Source organism: Oncorhynchus nerka, linkage group LG6, assembly GCF_034236695.1.
Source record: "Oncorhynchus nerka isolate Pitt River linkage group LG6, Oner_Uvic_2.0, whole genome shotgun sequence".
Classification (NCBI taxonomy): Eukaryota; Metazoa; Chordata; class Actinopteri; order Salmoniformes; family Salmonidae; genus Oncorhynchus; species Oncorhynchus nerka.
Window position 1 is genome coordinate 23,289,185 of NC_088401.1, and position 15,353 is coordinate 23,304,537.

Here is a 15,353-nt window from a genome sequence, read left to right on the forward strand (position 1 = left end):
AGTTAATGTCTCCTCCAGCTGCCTGCTGCCTCTTCCCCTGTAAGATAATGTCTCCTCCAGCTCCCTCTTCCCCCTGTAAGTTAATGTCTCCTCCAGCTCCCTCTTCCCCCTGTAAGTTAATGTCTCCTCCAGCTGCCTACTGCCTCTTCCCCCTGTAAGATAATGTCTCCTCCAGCTCCCTCTTCCCCCTGTAAGTTAATGTCTCCTCCAGCTCCCTCTTCCCCCTGTAAGTTAATGTCTCCTCCAGCTGCCTACTGCCTCCTCCCCCTGTAAGTTAATGTCTCCTCCAGCTGCCTCTTCCCCTGTAAGTTAATGTCTCCTCCAGCTCCCTCTTCCCCCTGTAAGTTAGTCTCCTCCAGCTCCCTCTTCCCCTGTAAGTTAATGTCTCCTCCAGCTCCCTCTTCCCCTGTAAGTTAATGTCTCCTTTATCTCCATCTTCCCCTGTAAGTTAATGTCTCCTCCAGCTCCCTCTTCCCCTGTAAGTTAATGTCTCCTCTATCTCCCTCTTCCCCCTGTAAGTTAATGTCTCCTCCAGCTGCCTACTGCATATTCCCCCTGTAAGTTAATGTCTCCTCCAGCTGCCTGCTGCCTCTTGCCCTGTAAGATAATGTCTCCTCCAGCTGCCTCTTCCCCTGTAAGTTAATGTCTCCTCCAGCTGCCTGCTCCCTCTTCCCCTGTAAGTTAATGTCTCTTCGAGCTGCCTGCTGCCTCTTCCCCTGTAAGATAATGTCTCTTCCAGCTCCCTCTTCCCCTGTAAGTTAATGTCTCCTCTATCTGCCTCTTCCCCCTGTAAGTTAATGCCTCCTCCAGCTGCCTCTTCCCCCTGTAAGTTAATGCCTCCTCCAGCTCCCTCTTCCACCTGTAAGTTCATGTCTCTTCCAGCTGCCTGCTGCCTCTTCCCCTGTAAGTTAATGTCTCCTCTATCTGCCTCTTCCCCCTGTAAGTTAATGTCTCCTCCAGCTCCCTCTTCCCCCTGTAAGTTAATGTCTCCTCCAGCTCCCTCTTCCCCCTGTAAGTTAATGCCTCCTCCAGCTGCCTGCTCCCTCTTCCCCTGTAAGTTAATGCCTCCTCCAGCTGCCTCTTCCCCCTGTAAGTTAATGTCTCGTCCAGCTCCCTCTTCCCCTGTAAGTTAATGTCTCCTCCAGCTCCCTCTTCCCCTGTAAGTTAATGCCTCCTCCAGCTGCCTCTTCCCCTGTAAGTTAATGTCTCGTCCAGCTCCCTCTTCCCCTGTAAGTTAATGTCTCATCCAGCTCCCTCTTCCCCTGTAAGTTAATGTCTCGTCCAGCTCCCTCTTCCCCTGTAAGTTAATGTCTCATCCAGCTCCCTCTTCCCCTGTAAGTTAATGCCTCCTCCAGCTGCCTGCTCCCTCTTCCCCTGTAAGTTAATGCCTCCTCCAGCTGCCTCTTCCCCTGTAAGTTAATGTCTCGTCCAGCTCCCTCTTCCCCTGTAAGTTAATGTCTCCTCCAGCTCCCTCTTCCCCTGTAAGTTAATGCCTCCTCCAGCTGCCTCTTCCCCTGTAAGTTAATGTCTCGTCCAGCTCCCTCTTCCCCTGTAAGTTAATGTCTCGTCCAGCTCCCTCTTCCCCTGTAAGTTAATGTCTCGTCCAGCTCCCTCTTCCCCTGTAAGTTAATGTCTCGTCCAGCTCCCTCTTCCCCTGTAAGTTAATGCCTCCTCCAGCTGCCTGCTCCCTCTTCCCCTGTAAGTTAATGCCTCCTCCAGCTGCCTCTTCCCCTGTAAGTTAATGTCTCGTCCAGCTCCCTCTTCCCCCCGTAAGTTAATGTCTCCTCCAGCTGCCTACTGCATCTTCCCCCTGTAAGTTAATGTCTCCTCCAGCTGCCTGCTGCCTCTTCCCCTGTAAGTTAATGTCTCCTCCAGCTCCCTCTTCCCCTGTAAGTTAATGTCTCTTCCAGCTGCCTGCTCCCTCTTCCCCTGTAAGATGTCTCCTCCAGCTCCCTCTTCCCCCTTTAAGTTAATGTCTCCTCCAGCTCCCTCTTCCCCTGTAAGTTAATGTCTCCTCCAGCTCCCTCTTCCCCTGTAAGTTAATGTCTCCTCTATCTCCCTCTTCCCCCTGTAAGTTAATGTCTCCTCCAGCTGCCTACTGCATATTCCCCTGTAAGTTAATGTCTCCTCCAGCTGCCTGCTGCCTCTTCCCCTGTAAGATAATGTCTCCTCCAGCTGCCTCTTCCCCTGTAAGTTAATGTCTCCTCCAGCTGCCTGCTCCCTCTTCCCCTGTAAGTTAATGTCTCCTCCAGCTGCCTGCTCCCTCTTCCCCTGTAAGTTAATGTCTCTTCCAGCTGCCTGCTGCCTCTTCCCCTGTAAGATAATGTCTCCTCCAGCTCCCTCTTCCCCCTGTAAGTTAATGTTTCTTCCAGCTGCCTGCTCCCTCTTCCCCTGTAAGATAATGTCTCCTCCAGCTCCCTCTTCCCCCTGTAAGTTAGTCTCCTCCAGCTCCCTCTTCCCCTGTAAGTTAATGCCTCCTCCAGCTGCCTCTTCCCCCTGTAAGTTAATGCCTCCTCCAGCTGCCTCTTCCCCCTGTAAGTTAATGCCTCCTCCAGCTGCCTCTTCCACCTGTAAGTTCATGTCTCTTCCAGCTGCCTGCTGCCTCTTCCCCTGTAAGTTAATGTCTCCTCTATCTGCCTCTTCCCCCTGTAAGTTAATGTCTCCTCCAGCTCCCTCTTCCCCCTGTAAGTTAATGCCTCCTCCAGCTGCCTGCTCCCTCTTCCCCTGTAAGTTAATGCCTCCTCCAGCTGCCTCTTCCCCCTGTAAGTTAATGTCTCCTCCAGCTCCCTCTTCCCCCTGTAAGTTAATGCCTCCTCCAGCTCCCTCTTCCCCCTGTAAGTTAATGCCTCCTCCAGCTGCCTGCTCCCTCTTCCCCTGTAAGTTAATGCCTCCTCCAGCTGCCTCTTCCCCCTGTAAGTTAATGTCTCCTCCAGCTCCCTCTTCCCCCTGTAAGTTAGTCTCCTCCAGCTGCCTGCTGCCTCTTCCCCTGTAAGTTAATGTCTCTTCCAGCTTCCTGCTCCCTCTTCCCCCTGTAAATTAATGTCTCCTCCAGCTCCCTCTTCCCCTGTAAGTTAATGTCTCCTCCAGCTCCCTCTTCCCCTGTAAGTTAATGTCTCCTCCAGCTCCCTCTTCCCCTGTAAGTTAATGTCTCCTCCAGCTCCCTCTTCCCCTGTAAGTTAATGTCTCCTCCAGCTCCCTCTTCCCCTGTAAGTTAATGTCTCCTCCAGCTCCCTGTTCCCCTGTAAGTTAATGCCTCCTCCAGCTGCCTCTTCCTCCTGTAAGTTAATGTCTCCTCCAGCTGCCTGCTGCCTCTCCAACGAGTTTCAAGAATGTATAAATAGATCATAATGATGCATTGTCATTTAGCCGTATCCATCCAACGTTCCTTCCGATACCTCTCTCTCAGCCCCATCAGACAACTGATCTGATTAGCTCTGATTGCCTGCAGTGGAGCCTCTTTTGGCCAAGGAAGCCGCTTGCTCCCCCCATATCTCTCCCTCGCACGCTTGTTCCCCTCAATGATAAAATGACACAGAACTCGTTCAGAGGACAAGAAGCCTTGATCAGTGCTCCAAGTGGATAATGGCAAGCAGCCTGGTCCCCATGGCGAGGAGCCCCACTCTCACGGATGTCGTCTTCGTCCCCCTCCCTGCCCGCCCACACCACCGAGTGCCAGACGTAATGAGAGAAATGGCACTTCCACTCGATATCAAATAACAAAATTTAAATTTGTGGTATTTTCTGTGACTGCCTAAGAAAATATGCCATTTCTTAACAGTCATCGATGACAGAAATCAGTCTTTGGCAAGGCTTACATGGCTGTTTGAGTAAATGAGGAATGAGGGAGAAATCAGAGAGGAGGAATCAAGTTTTTATTTTCCTGAAGACGTCTTTGAACAAGGGAATCAGGTATACACGCTGTGACGTCACCTTGAAACGAGTTTAAAAGACTAGCATTATCACATGACCTTTTACCGGCCACATTGGGTATGGGGAGAAACTTGCCGTCACAGGCCTTGTAAACCGCCACTACAAGTGACACTTTGAAGGGCAGGCCATATTTGAATGCAGATTGCTTTTTCTCTCTTCGAATGCCTCAGAATTGGATGCAGTAAAGAGACATTAAACACAGTTTAACACATATTGACAACGTTGAGGCACTTAGTCTTCCTCTGTTTTCTCTCCATTTCCCCTCTCTAGATTTTGAGTTTCAAAGTGGCGCTGTTTTGTTATTCATCGATGCCATGTTTCTTTCAAGACAGCTGTCTTTTCATGTGCAGGAAGTGACACAGAGCAGCCATGGCGAGCGAGGCAACCTGGGGAGGAGAGGAGTGATAGAATGACTGACGAGCACCTTTCTTTACGCTCAGCTTCCTCTCTCTCTCCCCCCGGGGAGGAGAGGAGTGATAGAATGACTGACGAGCACCTTTCTTTACGCTCATCGCTCTCTCTCTCGCTCTCTCTCCCTCGCGCTCTTTCTCAACTGTGTTATAATGAGATCCGTGGTCCAACACTGGCCCGCGGTGGGGGGAGGGGCGGGAGAAGAACGTTGCCGCAAACTACTTTAGACACGCGTCAAACTTCAGGGGTGAGCGGTGTCAGAGGAAAAAAAAGAGCTTCAAGAATAAATCATTTCACATTGTCAAAATAGTTTGGGGAGAGTTAGAGAACACAAAAAAATGATTAAGTGACGTGAAATGCACCAATGCTGGCAGGTGTTCAACTATTCATATTTGTACTTTTGAATTTTTTCATGTTCAGGTGTAATATTGGATCTCTAGTTTAGAAAAATAATAGATTTTGCAACAATGTCTACTGTGTTTGTGAGACTTCTATGCTAATGTAGAGATCAAGGGAAAACCCAAAACTGGGTTTCAAGAAATGTTAAGAGTCTACAACATGCTTTTTCTGAGCCTGATAATCACCCAAACATTGGCTGCTAATGAAAAAAGGTCTAGTTAAATATAAAAGGTATAATATTGAATTATTAACATCCATAGCAGCCTTGCTGCAAGATGTGGGGGAATTACATGTCAAATAGTTTGGAGGCAGCCCCAGGCTTCATCTAACCCCATTGGCAGTATCATACTAATTCTCCATTGGCCAGGTTTTCCCACCACCTGCCAGTAAGCCTTAACGTGATTGGTGGAAAACAAGTAATGAATTCAAAGCCCTGCATACTTTTCCGTCTCAAACTTTTTCAAAGCATCACACAGGTGATTTTCATTGAAGTAGACCAACTGAGATGAGATCTATGGTCCACTCTCACGGGCCCGAATCCAAACAAAAGTGCTCTCTTATCCCAAATCTTATCCTAAACAAGCGAGTGAACAAACAGTGTGGAAGCCATTGTTCCCGCGGCTCAAAGGAGCTTCTGAATGGCTGTTGATGTTCAGTCTCTCACTCAGGTGCGACACCAACCCCTTTTGATTCTAAAACCCCCTTGTGATTTCACCCTCAACGCTACTGACTACAGGGCCACAGAGACTCTGAAAACACTCCTCAGAGGCACCAAACGTGGTAGGGCCTTAGACAAAGCTTCAGCAGCAAAACAGATCCACTGTGTTTTTACCTCACACAACGCTTCTCAAGTGTTTACCAGTAGGCAGCAAAATCTGGCATAAATACAAAAGGCACATTTCGGCAATTAACATAATGCTTGGAAGATGCTGCCCGTATGAAGCCAATCTGAGGAGAGAAACAGTGTGTTATGATGACATGAAAGGTAAACCGAGTTGGATGTTGAACAGTGTGTTACAGAGTAAGAGGGTGTAGTGGTTAGGGAGGTGCATATGAGGGAGGAAAAGTAAGGGCCATTCATGAATAACGATCACAGCCAAATCTGCATATTAATGGCTGATTTAGGTACAAAGTAGGTTGATCTCAGGAACTCAATTGGTTTCAACTAAATATGATCGGCAAGTCTTAATATTTTGGTTTTTGAATGCAACATACCACACCAAGAGGGCAAGCTGGAGCAGTTACAGCCTTTCAGGAGTAAACATTTCAAATGGCTTCTGACTGCATTATCATCAAAACAAATCAAATGTGTTTTTTGCCTTTGAAGAAGAGGCAGGCCTGAACTGGAGCAGGCCCATTTACTGTGTGTCTGGGATGAATGCGGAGTGTGTTTTGTCTACAAACACTTCCATTAGATGGGACCTCTGGTACGTGCTGCTGTGTCGACGGAACGACACTCATTTTACTGCTCTTTGATTCTCACTGGCCACAGGGGATTCATTTGGAGCAGGAAAAAAAAGTTTGTTTTTCTAGTATTTTAAATGCATGTTTTTGGACACAGACAATCAAATCAAATGTTATTTGTGACATGCGCCGAATACAACAGGTGTGGACCTTACCGTGAAATGCTTACTTACAAGCCCTTAACCAACAATGCAGTTTTCAGAAAAACAAGAGTTAAGAAAAATATTTACTAAATAAACTAAAGCAAAAATGAAAGAGCAACAGTAAAATACAAGTAGCGAAGCTATATACAGGGGGTTCCGGTATCGAGTCAATGTGAGGGGGTACAGGTTAGTCGAGATCATTGAGGTAATATGTACATGTAGGTAGCAGTAAAGTGACTATACATTGATAATAGATAATAAACAGTATAAAAAAACTGTGGGGGGGGGTGCCAATGCAAATAGTCTGGGTAGCCATCAGAACAGCAGGTATAAAAGAAAGAATTATGATCAATATCGTAGGAACCAACTCTACAAGATAGGAGCTATAGGTTGTATGCTAGCTGCATCTAGAATACTACGACAGAGCAACGATATAAAAACAGATTTCACAATCAAACCAAAAAGGGGACTCGCTTACCTGGTTTATCTTTCCCATAGACAAAGTTATGGAATAACAAGAAGCATGGAATCGGGGGAGAGATTAGAATTGATCAGTTTAGTTTGGTGCTCGGCTCGTCATGTCTAGACCATTTACACCTAAGACAGTGGTAGCAGGAAAAGAAAAGAGAACGACATCTCTAACTTTTAGAGGCGTTGCAAATAGAAAGATAGAAAATGTTTTTTTTAAAACAGTGAAGTGAAGCACTTTCAGATGGAGGGGTGGAAGGGGGGTGGCATAAATTATTCCACACTATTTTTTTCCCCCGACTGGCAATACTGTATTATTGCACTAGTAGCCTAAGCCTTCCATCCATATCCATAATGAATTGAGCCCTGAGGGTAGCACCAAACCACAGGGCCCGGGTATTGGAGCTTGAATTATTGATTTGATTCCTGTGTCGTTTATTGTGTAAGTAGTGGGTATAGCAAAGTAAAGGATAAGATGGGAGGGGGGTTGGTGGATAGTTCATTACAGGTAAATACCCTCCGTTGAAAAAGGTAGAAACTCCCTTGTGATGGGGAGGAAGGTGAGCGAGGTAGCTTGTGTATACTGTATGTACACACACAAACAAATATGTGCATTCAAGCACACTCCCACGCACAAACGTAACACCACAATCACACACTATGTGCTGAGTGGCGAGGGAATAAGACACTGCTGTGACATTCGTTAGGTCTGTCATCAGCTTCTGGAGAGAAGCGCTGTTCTCAGCTAGTTCGTTCCCGATACAGACTAGGCATCGCTGGCAGCTCGCAATGGTCTCAGCCGTTAACACAAAGTCACAGTCTCAGAAATCCCCCTTACGTGTGTGTGTTTATTGAATGTGCGTGTGTGTGTGTGTGTTTATTGAGTGTGTATGTGTGTGCGTGGTGTAGGATTTTCAAGATTTAGAAGGCAAATGTTCAAACCATGGCGGTTTAGTGTTGCTAGACTAAATGGATGGTGTCCACGAGGCAGTAAGATCTAAGCAGTGTGGCGTGCAGTCAACAAACTGCAGGAGCCCAAACACTAAGCCAGAGAAATTCAGTGGTGACACAAACATTGGAACGGGAGGAGTGTGTGTACACAGAACTAGTGCATTTTGTGCACTAATTGCTCATGACAAGTTCATTCACAAAGACCAAAAGTGCAACTCCATGCAGAAACATCTAACAAACAAGGAATCTAAACACTAAAGAAAAGAGAAGGAAAGCAACAAACCAAGAAAGAAGGCAAGCATTAAAAGCAACAAACCAGGAAAGAAGGCAAGCATTAAAAGCAACAAACCAGGAAAGAAGGCAAGCATTAAAAGCAACAAACCAGGAAAGAAGGCAAGCATTAAAAGCAACAAACCAGGAAAGAAGACAAGCATTAAAAGCAACAAACCAGGAAAGAAGGCAAGCATTAAAAGCAACAAACCAGGAAAGAAGGCAAGCATTAAAAGCAACAAACCAGGAAAGAAGACAAGCATTAAAAGCAACAAACCAAGAAAGAAGGCAAGCATTAAAAGCAACAAACCAGGAAAGAAGGCATTAAAAGCAACAAACCAGGAAAGAAGACAAGCATTAAAAGCAACAAACCAGGAAAGAAGGCAAGCATTAAAAGCAACAAACCAGGAAAGAAGACAAGCATTAAAAGCAACAAACCAGGAAAGAAGGCAAGCATTAAAAGCAACAAACCAGGAAAGAAGACCAGCATTAAAAGCAACCAAAGAAGGCAAGCATTAAAAGCAACAAACCAGGAAAGAAGACGAGCATTAAAAGCAACAAACCAAGAAAGAAGACAAGCATTAAAAGCAACAAACCAGGAAAGAAGGCAAGCATTAAAAGCAACAAACCAGGAAAGAAGGCAAGCATTAAAAACAACAAACCAGGAAAGAAGGCAAGCATTAAAAACAACAAACCAGGAAAGAAGGCAAGCATTAAAAACAACAAACCAGGAAAGAAGGCAAGCATTAAAAACAACAAACCAGGAAAGAAGGCAAGCATTAAAAACAACAAACCAGGAAAGAAGGCAAGCATTAAAAACAACAAACCAGGAAAGAAGGCAAGCATTAAAAGCAACAAACCAGGAAAGAAGGCAAGCATTAAAAGCAACAAACCAGGAAAGAAGGCAAGCATTAAAAACAACAAACCAGGAAAGAAGGCAAGCATTAAAAACAACAAACCAAGAAAGAAGGCAAGCATTAAAAGCAACAAAGAAACACAAAAAAGAAGGAAAAACAAAATAAAATAAAGACAAACAGGGACCTGTGTGCTTGGTTTGTTTCAGAGTGAGGGAGCCTACAAAGACAGACAGACAGACTGGTGACGTGGAATATGTGTATACTGGACATGGTGGTTTGTGGGGACACTGTGGTATGTGGGGACACTGTGTACCATGTGGGAGAGGACAGGGGGGACACTACACTAGTCAGACAGGCAGGTAGTTGGGGCTCTCACCTCATACTCCTCCTTAAAGCCGTAGCCCTCGGCACACTTCATCTGGGTGATGTGCTGGAGCAGGTCGGCCACGCGGATGGCCGGGTGGAGCTGACCGGTCTGGTAGGGAGGAACATCCGCCACCTCCCTCTTCTTCTTATAGGAGTGGCTGTGGGACTGGACCAGACTACTGGTGTCACTGGTCATGGTGTGGTTCTCATCTGGAAACACAGAGGAAGGACAAGGACACACAAACACACACACTGGTCAGGACTGGGGTGCTGCACAACCCCACAGACAGAGGAAAGGAAACACTGTTGACATTATAATGGATGAATACAAGGTCACAATATAAAGTTATTCAATGACAAAACATGAAATGAAAAGGAGTTACTTATAAGTCTACGTCGTGCTCAAATAGTTATTTCAGTGCTGTAAAACGTGGTGAAGACAACATAATGGATCTTGTATTATAACACTATGTTTCAATAGATGGTGCCCAGTATGTCTATTTACATCTATTTTCTATGAGGGGAAAGAGCTGGCTTTATTTCTATTGACGCTAGACTAGCCCTCAGTTCTGATAACGCTAGCTTGTGGCTAACTTCTCAATAAAATCCTTTCTATCCTCAGAATTTGACCAATGGCAAAGTAAGGTTGCACAAATGATGGAATGGCGGCGGTGAATGGATGACGTGGGTGCACGATCAAATGAAGTGGCTACCTTGGTTGGTACCTACGTCTAACGGGAAAATCGTAACACAAAATGTCAGAGGCGTGAGACCCCCCATTCAACAAAGGGGGAGGGGGGGGGGGGGGTATGTCACAGTCCACATATGCATGAGGCAACACTGTCCACGGGTGGAGTCAGACCGCCATGCTAGCTAATAGCTTCACAGGAGGAAGGGGGGCGTGAGATGCGCTAACACAAGTGCATGCGTGGCAACAAGATGGGAGAGCAGCCCCCAAGGCAAGCCCCTTTTCAATAGCATGAGGCACACACACATCTCCTCACCCCAGAGAAAACAGGGCAGACTGGCAACTTACCATTAATGGGCACTTTATTAGAGGACATAACAGGTTAAATGTGAAGAAGAAAAGAAGAGAAAGGAAACAGGGTATAAGCAACAATATAAAGTTTAGGCATGAGCACCTGCACAGTTTTAATTTTCTCTAGCTGTTTCTAGGCACCAACATTTTTTTGCCATTCCGGGAGTCCTGATCAAAGCAACTATTCAGTTCAATTGGACACCTCTCAGAAAGCTAGATTTGGGACACTTTAGTTGGGGTTGTGTTAATTTGGTTGGAATCACCTAGAATTGGCCATTTCAATGTAATCAATGCTGATAATTACATGATAAAGAACCAAAACATTTTGTTTACTTAATAACATTTTCATTTGACATTTGCCAAATCAGTTTAACTAACTTGACCTATATTGTCAAAGCCAGAATGATCCTGCAGCAACAGGATTTGAACCTTTAGTCCATAATGTTGCTTGATCTGGCCAAAAGTAGGCTACATGAAAAGTGCAATACTCTTAATATAACCGTTTGTTAGTGTGGGTTTTTAGTGAATTTCTATAAATTTATGAAAATTCTCAGCAACAAAAGAGTGATCAAATTAAGATCCTACATCTGTGGTAAATCATCTCCTGATCACGTTTGAAAACCTCTCTAGAAAACAAGTGAAACCACTAGCTTGCCCTTTTCCTAGGTACTGTAAACGGTGAACTATTGGGACTTGCCTGGGGAAACATCTAGAATATCACCCATGCCATGCTTGCTTGAGACACTGTTGTGCTTTTTAGCTCTGTCTACTACTCTAAAGGGTGTAAATCTGGTTAAAAGAAAATACATTTTAGTGTACGTTAATATTTTAAATGTCTACAGGTGGTGTGCGTATGTTGTCTAATGTACCTGGCTGCACAACAAACAACCTACCAAGACAAAGTTATTGAAACTGCAAGTTTCTCTAAATGAAAGGGTTGGAACTGACAATTATTGTTCTGAAGGAGTTGACAAGGGTCGGCTACGCAATAGTTACATTGGCAAAAGTGGATAATTCCTTAACTTTGCCCGAGAGCTTTCCAATGTTTGCCACTTCTCTATATGGTCATTGCTATGGCGATGGGAACTTCTTTCTGCTATGGCGATGGGAACTACTTTCTGCTATGGGGATGGGAACTACTTTCTGCTATGGCGATGGGAACTACTTTCTGCTATGGCGATGGGAACAACTTTCTGCTATGGCGATGGGAACTACTTTCTGCTATGGTGATGGGAAGTACTTTCTGCTATGGCGATGGGAAGTACTTTCTGCTATGGCGATGGGAAGTACTTTCTGCTATGGGGATGGGAACTTCTTTCTGCTATGGCGATGGGAACTACTTTCTGCTATGGGGATGGGAACTACTTTCTGCTATGGGGATGGGAACTACTTTCTGCTATGGGGATGGGAACTACTTTCTGCTATGGCAATGGGAACTACTTTCTGCTATGGGGATGGGAACTACTTTCTGCTATGGCGATGGGAACTACTTTCTGCTATGGGGATGGGAACTACTTTCTGCTATGGGGATGGGAACTACTTTCTGCTATGGCGATGGGAACTACTTTCTGCTATGGCGATGGGAACTACTTTCTGCTATAGGGATGGGAACTTCTTTCTGCTATGGGAACTACTTTCTGCTATGGGGATGGGAACTACTTTCTGCTATGGCGATGGGAACTACTTTCTGCTATGGCGATGGGAACTACTTTCTGCTATGGCGATGGGAACTACTTTCTGCTATGGCGATGGGAACTACTTTCTGCTATGGGGATGGGAACTTCTTTCTGCTATGGGAACTACTTTCTGCTATGGCGATGGGAACTACTTTTTGCTATGGGGATGGGAACTTCTTTCTGCTATGGGAACTACTTTCTGCTATGGGGATGGGAACTACTTTCTGCTATGGCGATGGGAACTACTTTCTGCTATGGGGATGGGAACTTCTTTCTGCTATGGGGATGGGAACTTCTTTCTGCTATGGGGATGGGAACTACTTTCTGCTATGGCGATGGGAACTACTTTCTGCTATGGGGATGGGAACTTCTTTCTGCTATGGCGATGGGAACTTCTTTCTGCTATGGCGATGGGAACGACTTTCTGCTATGGCGATGGGAACGACTTTCTGCTATGCCGATGGGAACTACTTTCTGCTATGGCGATGGGAACTTCTTTCTGCTATAGCGATGGGCACTACTTTCTGCTATGGGGATGGGAACTACTTTCTGCTATGGGGATGGGAACTTCTTTCTGCTATGGGAACTACTTTCTGCTATGGCGATGGGAACTACTTTCTGCTATGGGGATGGGAACTTCTTTCTGCTATGGGAACTACTTTCTGCTATGGGGATGGGAACTACATTCTGCTATGGCGATGGGAACTACTTTCTACTATGGGGATGGGAACTTCTTTCTGCTATGGCGATGGGAACTTCTTTCTGCTATGGCGATGGGAACGACTTTCTGCTATGGCGATGGGAACGACTTTCTGCTATGGCGATGGGAACTACTTTCTGCTATGGCGATGGGAACTTCTTTCTGCTATAGCGATGGGCACTACTTTCTGCTATGGGGATGGGAACTACTTTCTGCTATGGCGATGGGAACTTCTTTCTGCTATAGCGATGGGCACTACTTTCTGCTATGGGGTTGGGAACTAATTTCTGCTATAGCGTTGGGAACTAATTTCTGCTCTGGCGATTGGAACTACTTTTTGCTCTGGCGATGGGAACTACTTTCTGCTATGGGGTTGGGAACAACTTTCTGCTATGGCAATGGGAACTAATTTCTGCTTTGGGGTTGGGAACTACTTTCTGCTATGGCGATGGGAACTAATTTCTGCTTTGGCGATGGGAACTAATTTCTGCTTTGGGGTTGGGAACTACTTTCTGCTATGGCGATGGGAACAACTTTCTGCTATGGCGATGGATACTTCTTTCTGCTATGGGGATGGGAACTACTCTCTGCTATGGCGATGGGAACTACTTTCTGCTATGGCGATGGGAACTACTTTCTGCTATGGCGATGGGAACTACTTTCTGCTATGGCGATGGGAACTACTTTCTGCTATGGCGATGGGAACTTCTTTCTGCTATGGCGATGGGAACTACTTTCTGCTATGGTATTGGGAACTTCTTTCTGCTATGGCGATGGGAACTTCTTTCTGCTATGGCGATGGGAACTTCTTTCTGCTATGGCGATGGGAACTACTTTCTGCTATGGCGATGGGAACTTCTTTCTGCTATGGGGATGGGAACTACTTTCTGCTATGGCGATGGGAACTTCTTTCTGCTATGGCGATGGGAACTTCTTTCTGCTATGGCGATGGGAACTACTTTGTCTGTTTGTATGCATGTTTTCAGTTTGTTTGCTGTGCCACTCCCCCTCATCCAGTCCACATTGTCTGTCCATGCATATGAGAGGTCATAGACATACGTGACGTCACACGCACGACACGGAATGCGGATGGGATGGAGTGAATTAGCCAACCTCAGCTTGATTAGAAAGAAACAAAACCTTCTGGTCTGACATAAAGAAGAAAAGCAGGCAGGTATGAATGTGTGAAAGCCATTATCAGGAAGAAAAAAAAACAGTCCAAATTACTCTGACTCTCTCTCTCTCTCTTCTCTCCCCCTCCCCTTCCCTCAAATGCACAGCACCTGGTCTATTTTAGAGTATGCTATCTCTTAGTTGGTCTGTAAGCATAAGAAATGTATTGTAGGAAAAAAATAAAGAATGTTTTCTCACCCAAGATAGCGGTTGGCACAAAGGGATCTGCCCACACCCCAAAACCAGTGCAGAGTAGGGGGTTAACAAAGAAAAGAGAATATAGCAGTGAATAGGGTGACGTGCTCTCCCCTCAGGTGAGACAGCAACAGTATAGCAGAGCAGTAAATTGTTATTACAGTCAACAAGAGAGGCAAAGAACCCCCCCCCACACCCCCTATGGAAGAACAGCATAAATAGCTCATAAGTAACAATATGAGAGATTATAACTAAGTCAGTTTAATATCATGTCCAACAAAATCCATTGAATTTCATTATTACTTCAAATCGATCTACCAATATGGCTAAATATGGTTCTCCCAAGTAGGTGCCGGAAATAGAATGCTGAAGTGCAAACGCTATAGAGCAATTAAAACTGCAGGCAAAAAGAGAACAGGCATCATTACAGTGTTTTGCAGGCCACCGTTAGATCAAGCAGAACGTTTACCAAACAAAGGGGTCACTCGGAGATCAAGGGTCATAAGAGGTCAAAGAAGGTGGTATTAGTGTTAAAAGGAGTTTGAAGAGGTAGTTTACCTGGATAGTAGGAGGTGGGTACAGACGTGCTGAGTGTGTTAGTCTTCATGGTGAATGACGAGGGCGAGGAAATGGCTTTTAGCAAGAGAGAGAGCAGTCAAACAGAATGGTCAATATATTAGTGAAGGAAGAAGTAATAGTACACAGTTGAAGTCGGAAGTTTACATACACCTTAGCCAAATACATTTAAACTCTGTTTTTCACAATTCCTGACATTTAATCCTAGTAATGATTAGGTCAGTTAGGATCAGTTAGGTCTTAGGTCAGTTAGGATCACCACTTTATTGTAAGAATGTGAAATGTCAGAATAAAAATAGAGAGAATGATTTATTTCAGCTTTTATTTATTTCATCATATTCCCAATGGGTCAGAAGTTACCATACAATCAATTAGTATTTGGTAGCATTGCCTTTAAATTGCTTCACTTGGGTCAAACGTTTTGGGTAGCCTTCCACAAGCTTCCCACAATAAGTTGGGGGAATTTTGGCCCATTCCTCCTGACAGAGCTGGTGTAACTGACTCAGGTTTGTAGGCCTCCTTGCTCACACACACTTTTTCAGTTCTGCCCGCACATTTTCAATAGGATTGAGTTCAGGGCTTTGTGATGGCCACACCAATACCTTGACTTTGTTGTCCTTATACCATCTTCCCAACTTTGGAAGTATGCTTGGGGTCATTGCTCATTTTAAAGACCCATTTGCAACCAAGCTTTAACCTCCTGACTGATGTCTTGAGATGTTGCTTCAATATATC

General features: G+C 45.2%; 1 protein-coding gene across 1 annotated transcript in view; it reads right to left on the minus strand.

Annotated features, from left to right (window-relative positions):
* LOC115131044 (receptor-type tyrosine-protein phosphatase mu) overlaps positions 1 to 15,353 on the minus strand; it is a 319,957-nt gene that overhangs the window by 41,249 nt on the left and 263,355 nt on the right. Inside the window, 3 exon segments of the mRNA XM_065019405.1 lie at positions 9,270 to 9,469; positions 14,046 to 14,072; positions 14,601 to 14,675. Coding sequence (XP_064875477.1) covers positions 9,270 to 9,469; positions 14,046 to 14,072; positions 14,601 to 14,675 — 302 coding nt within the window.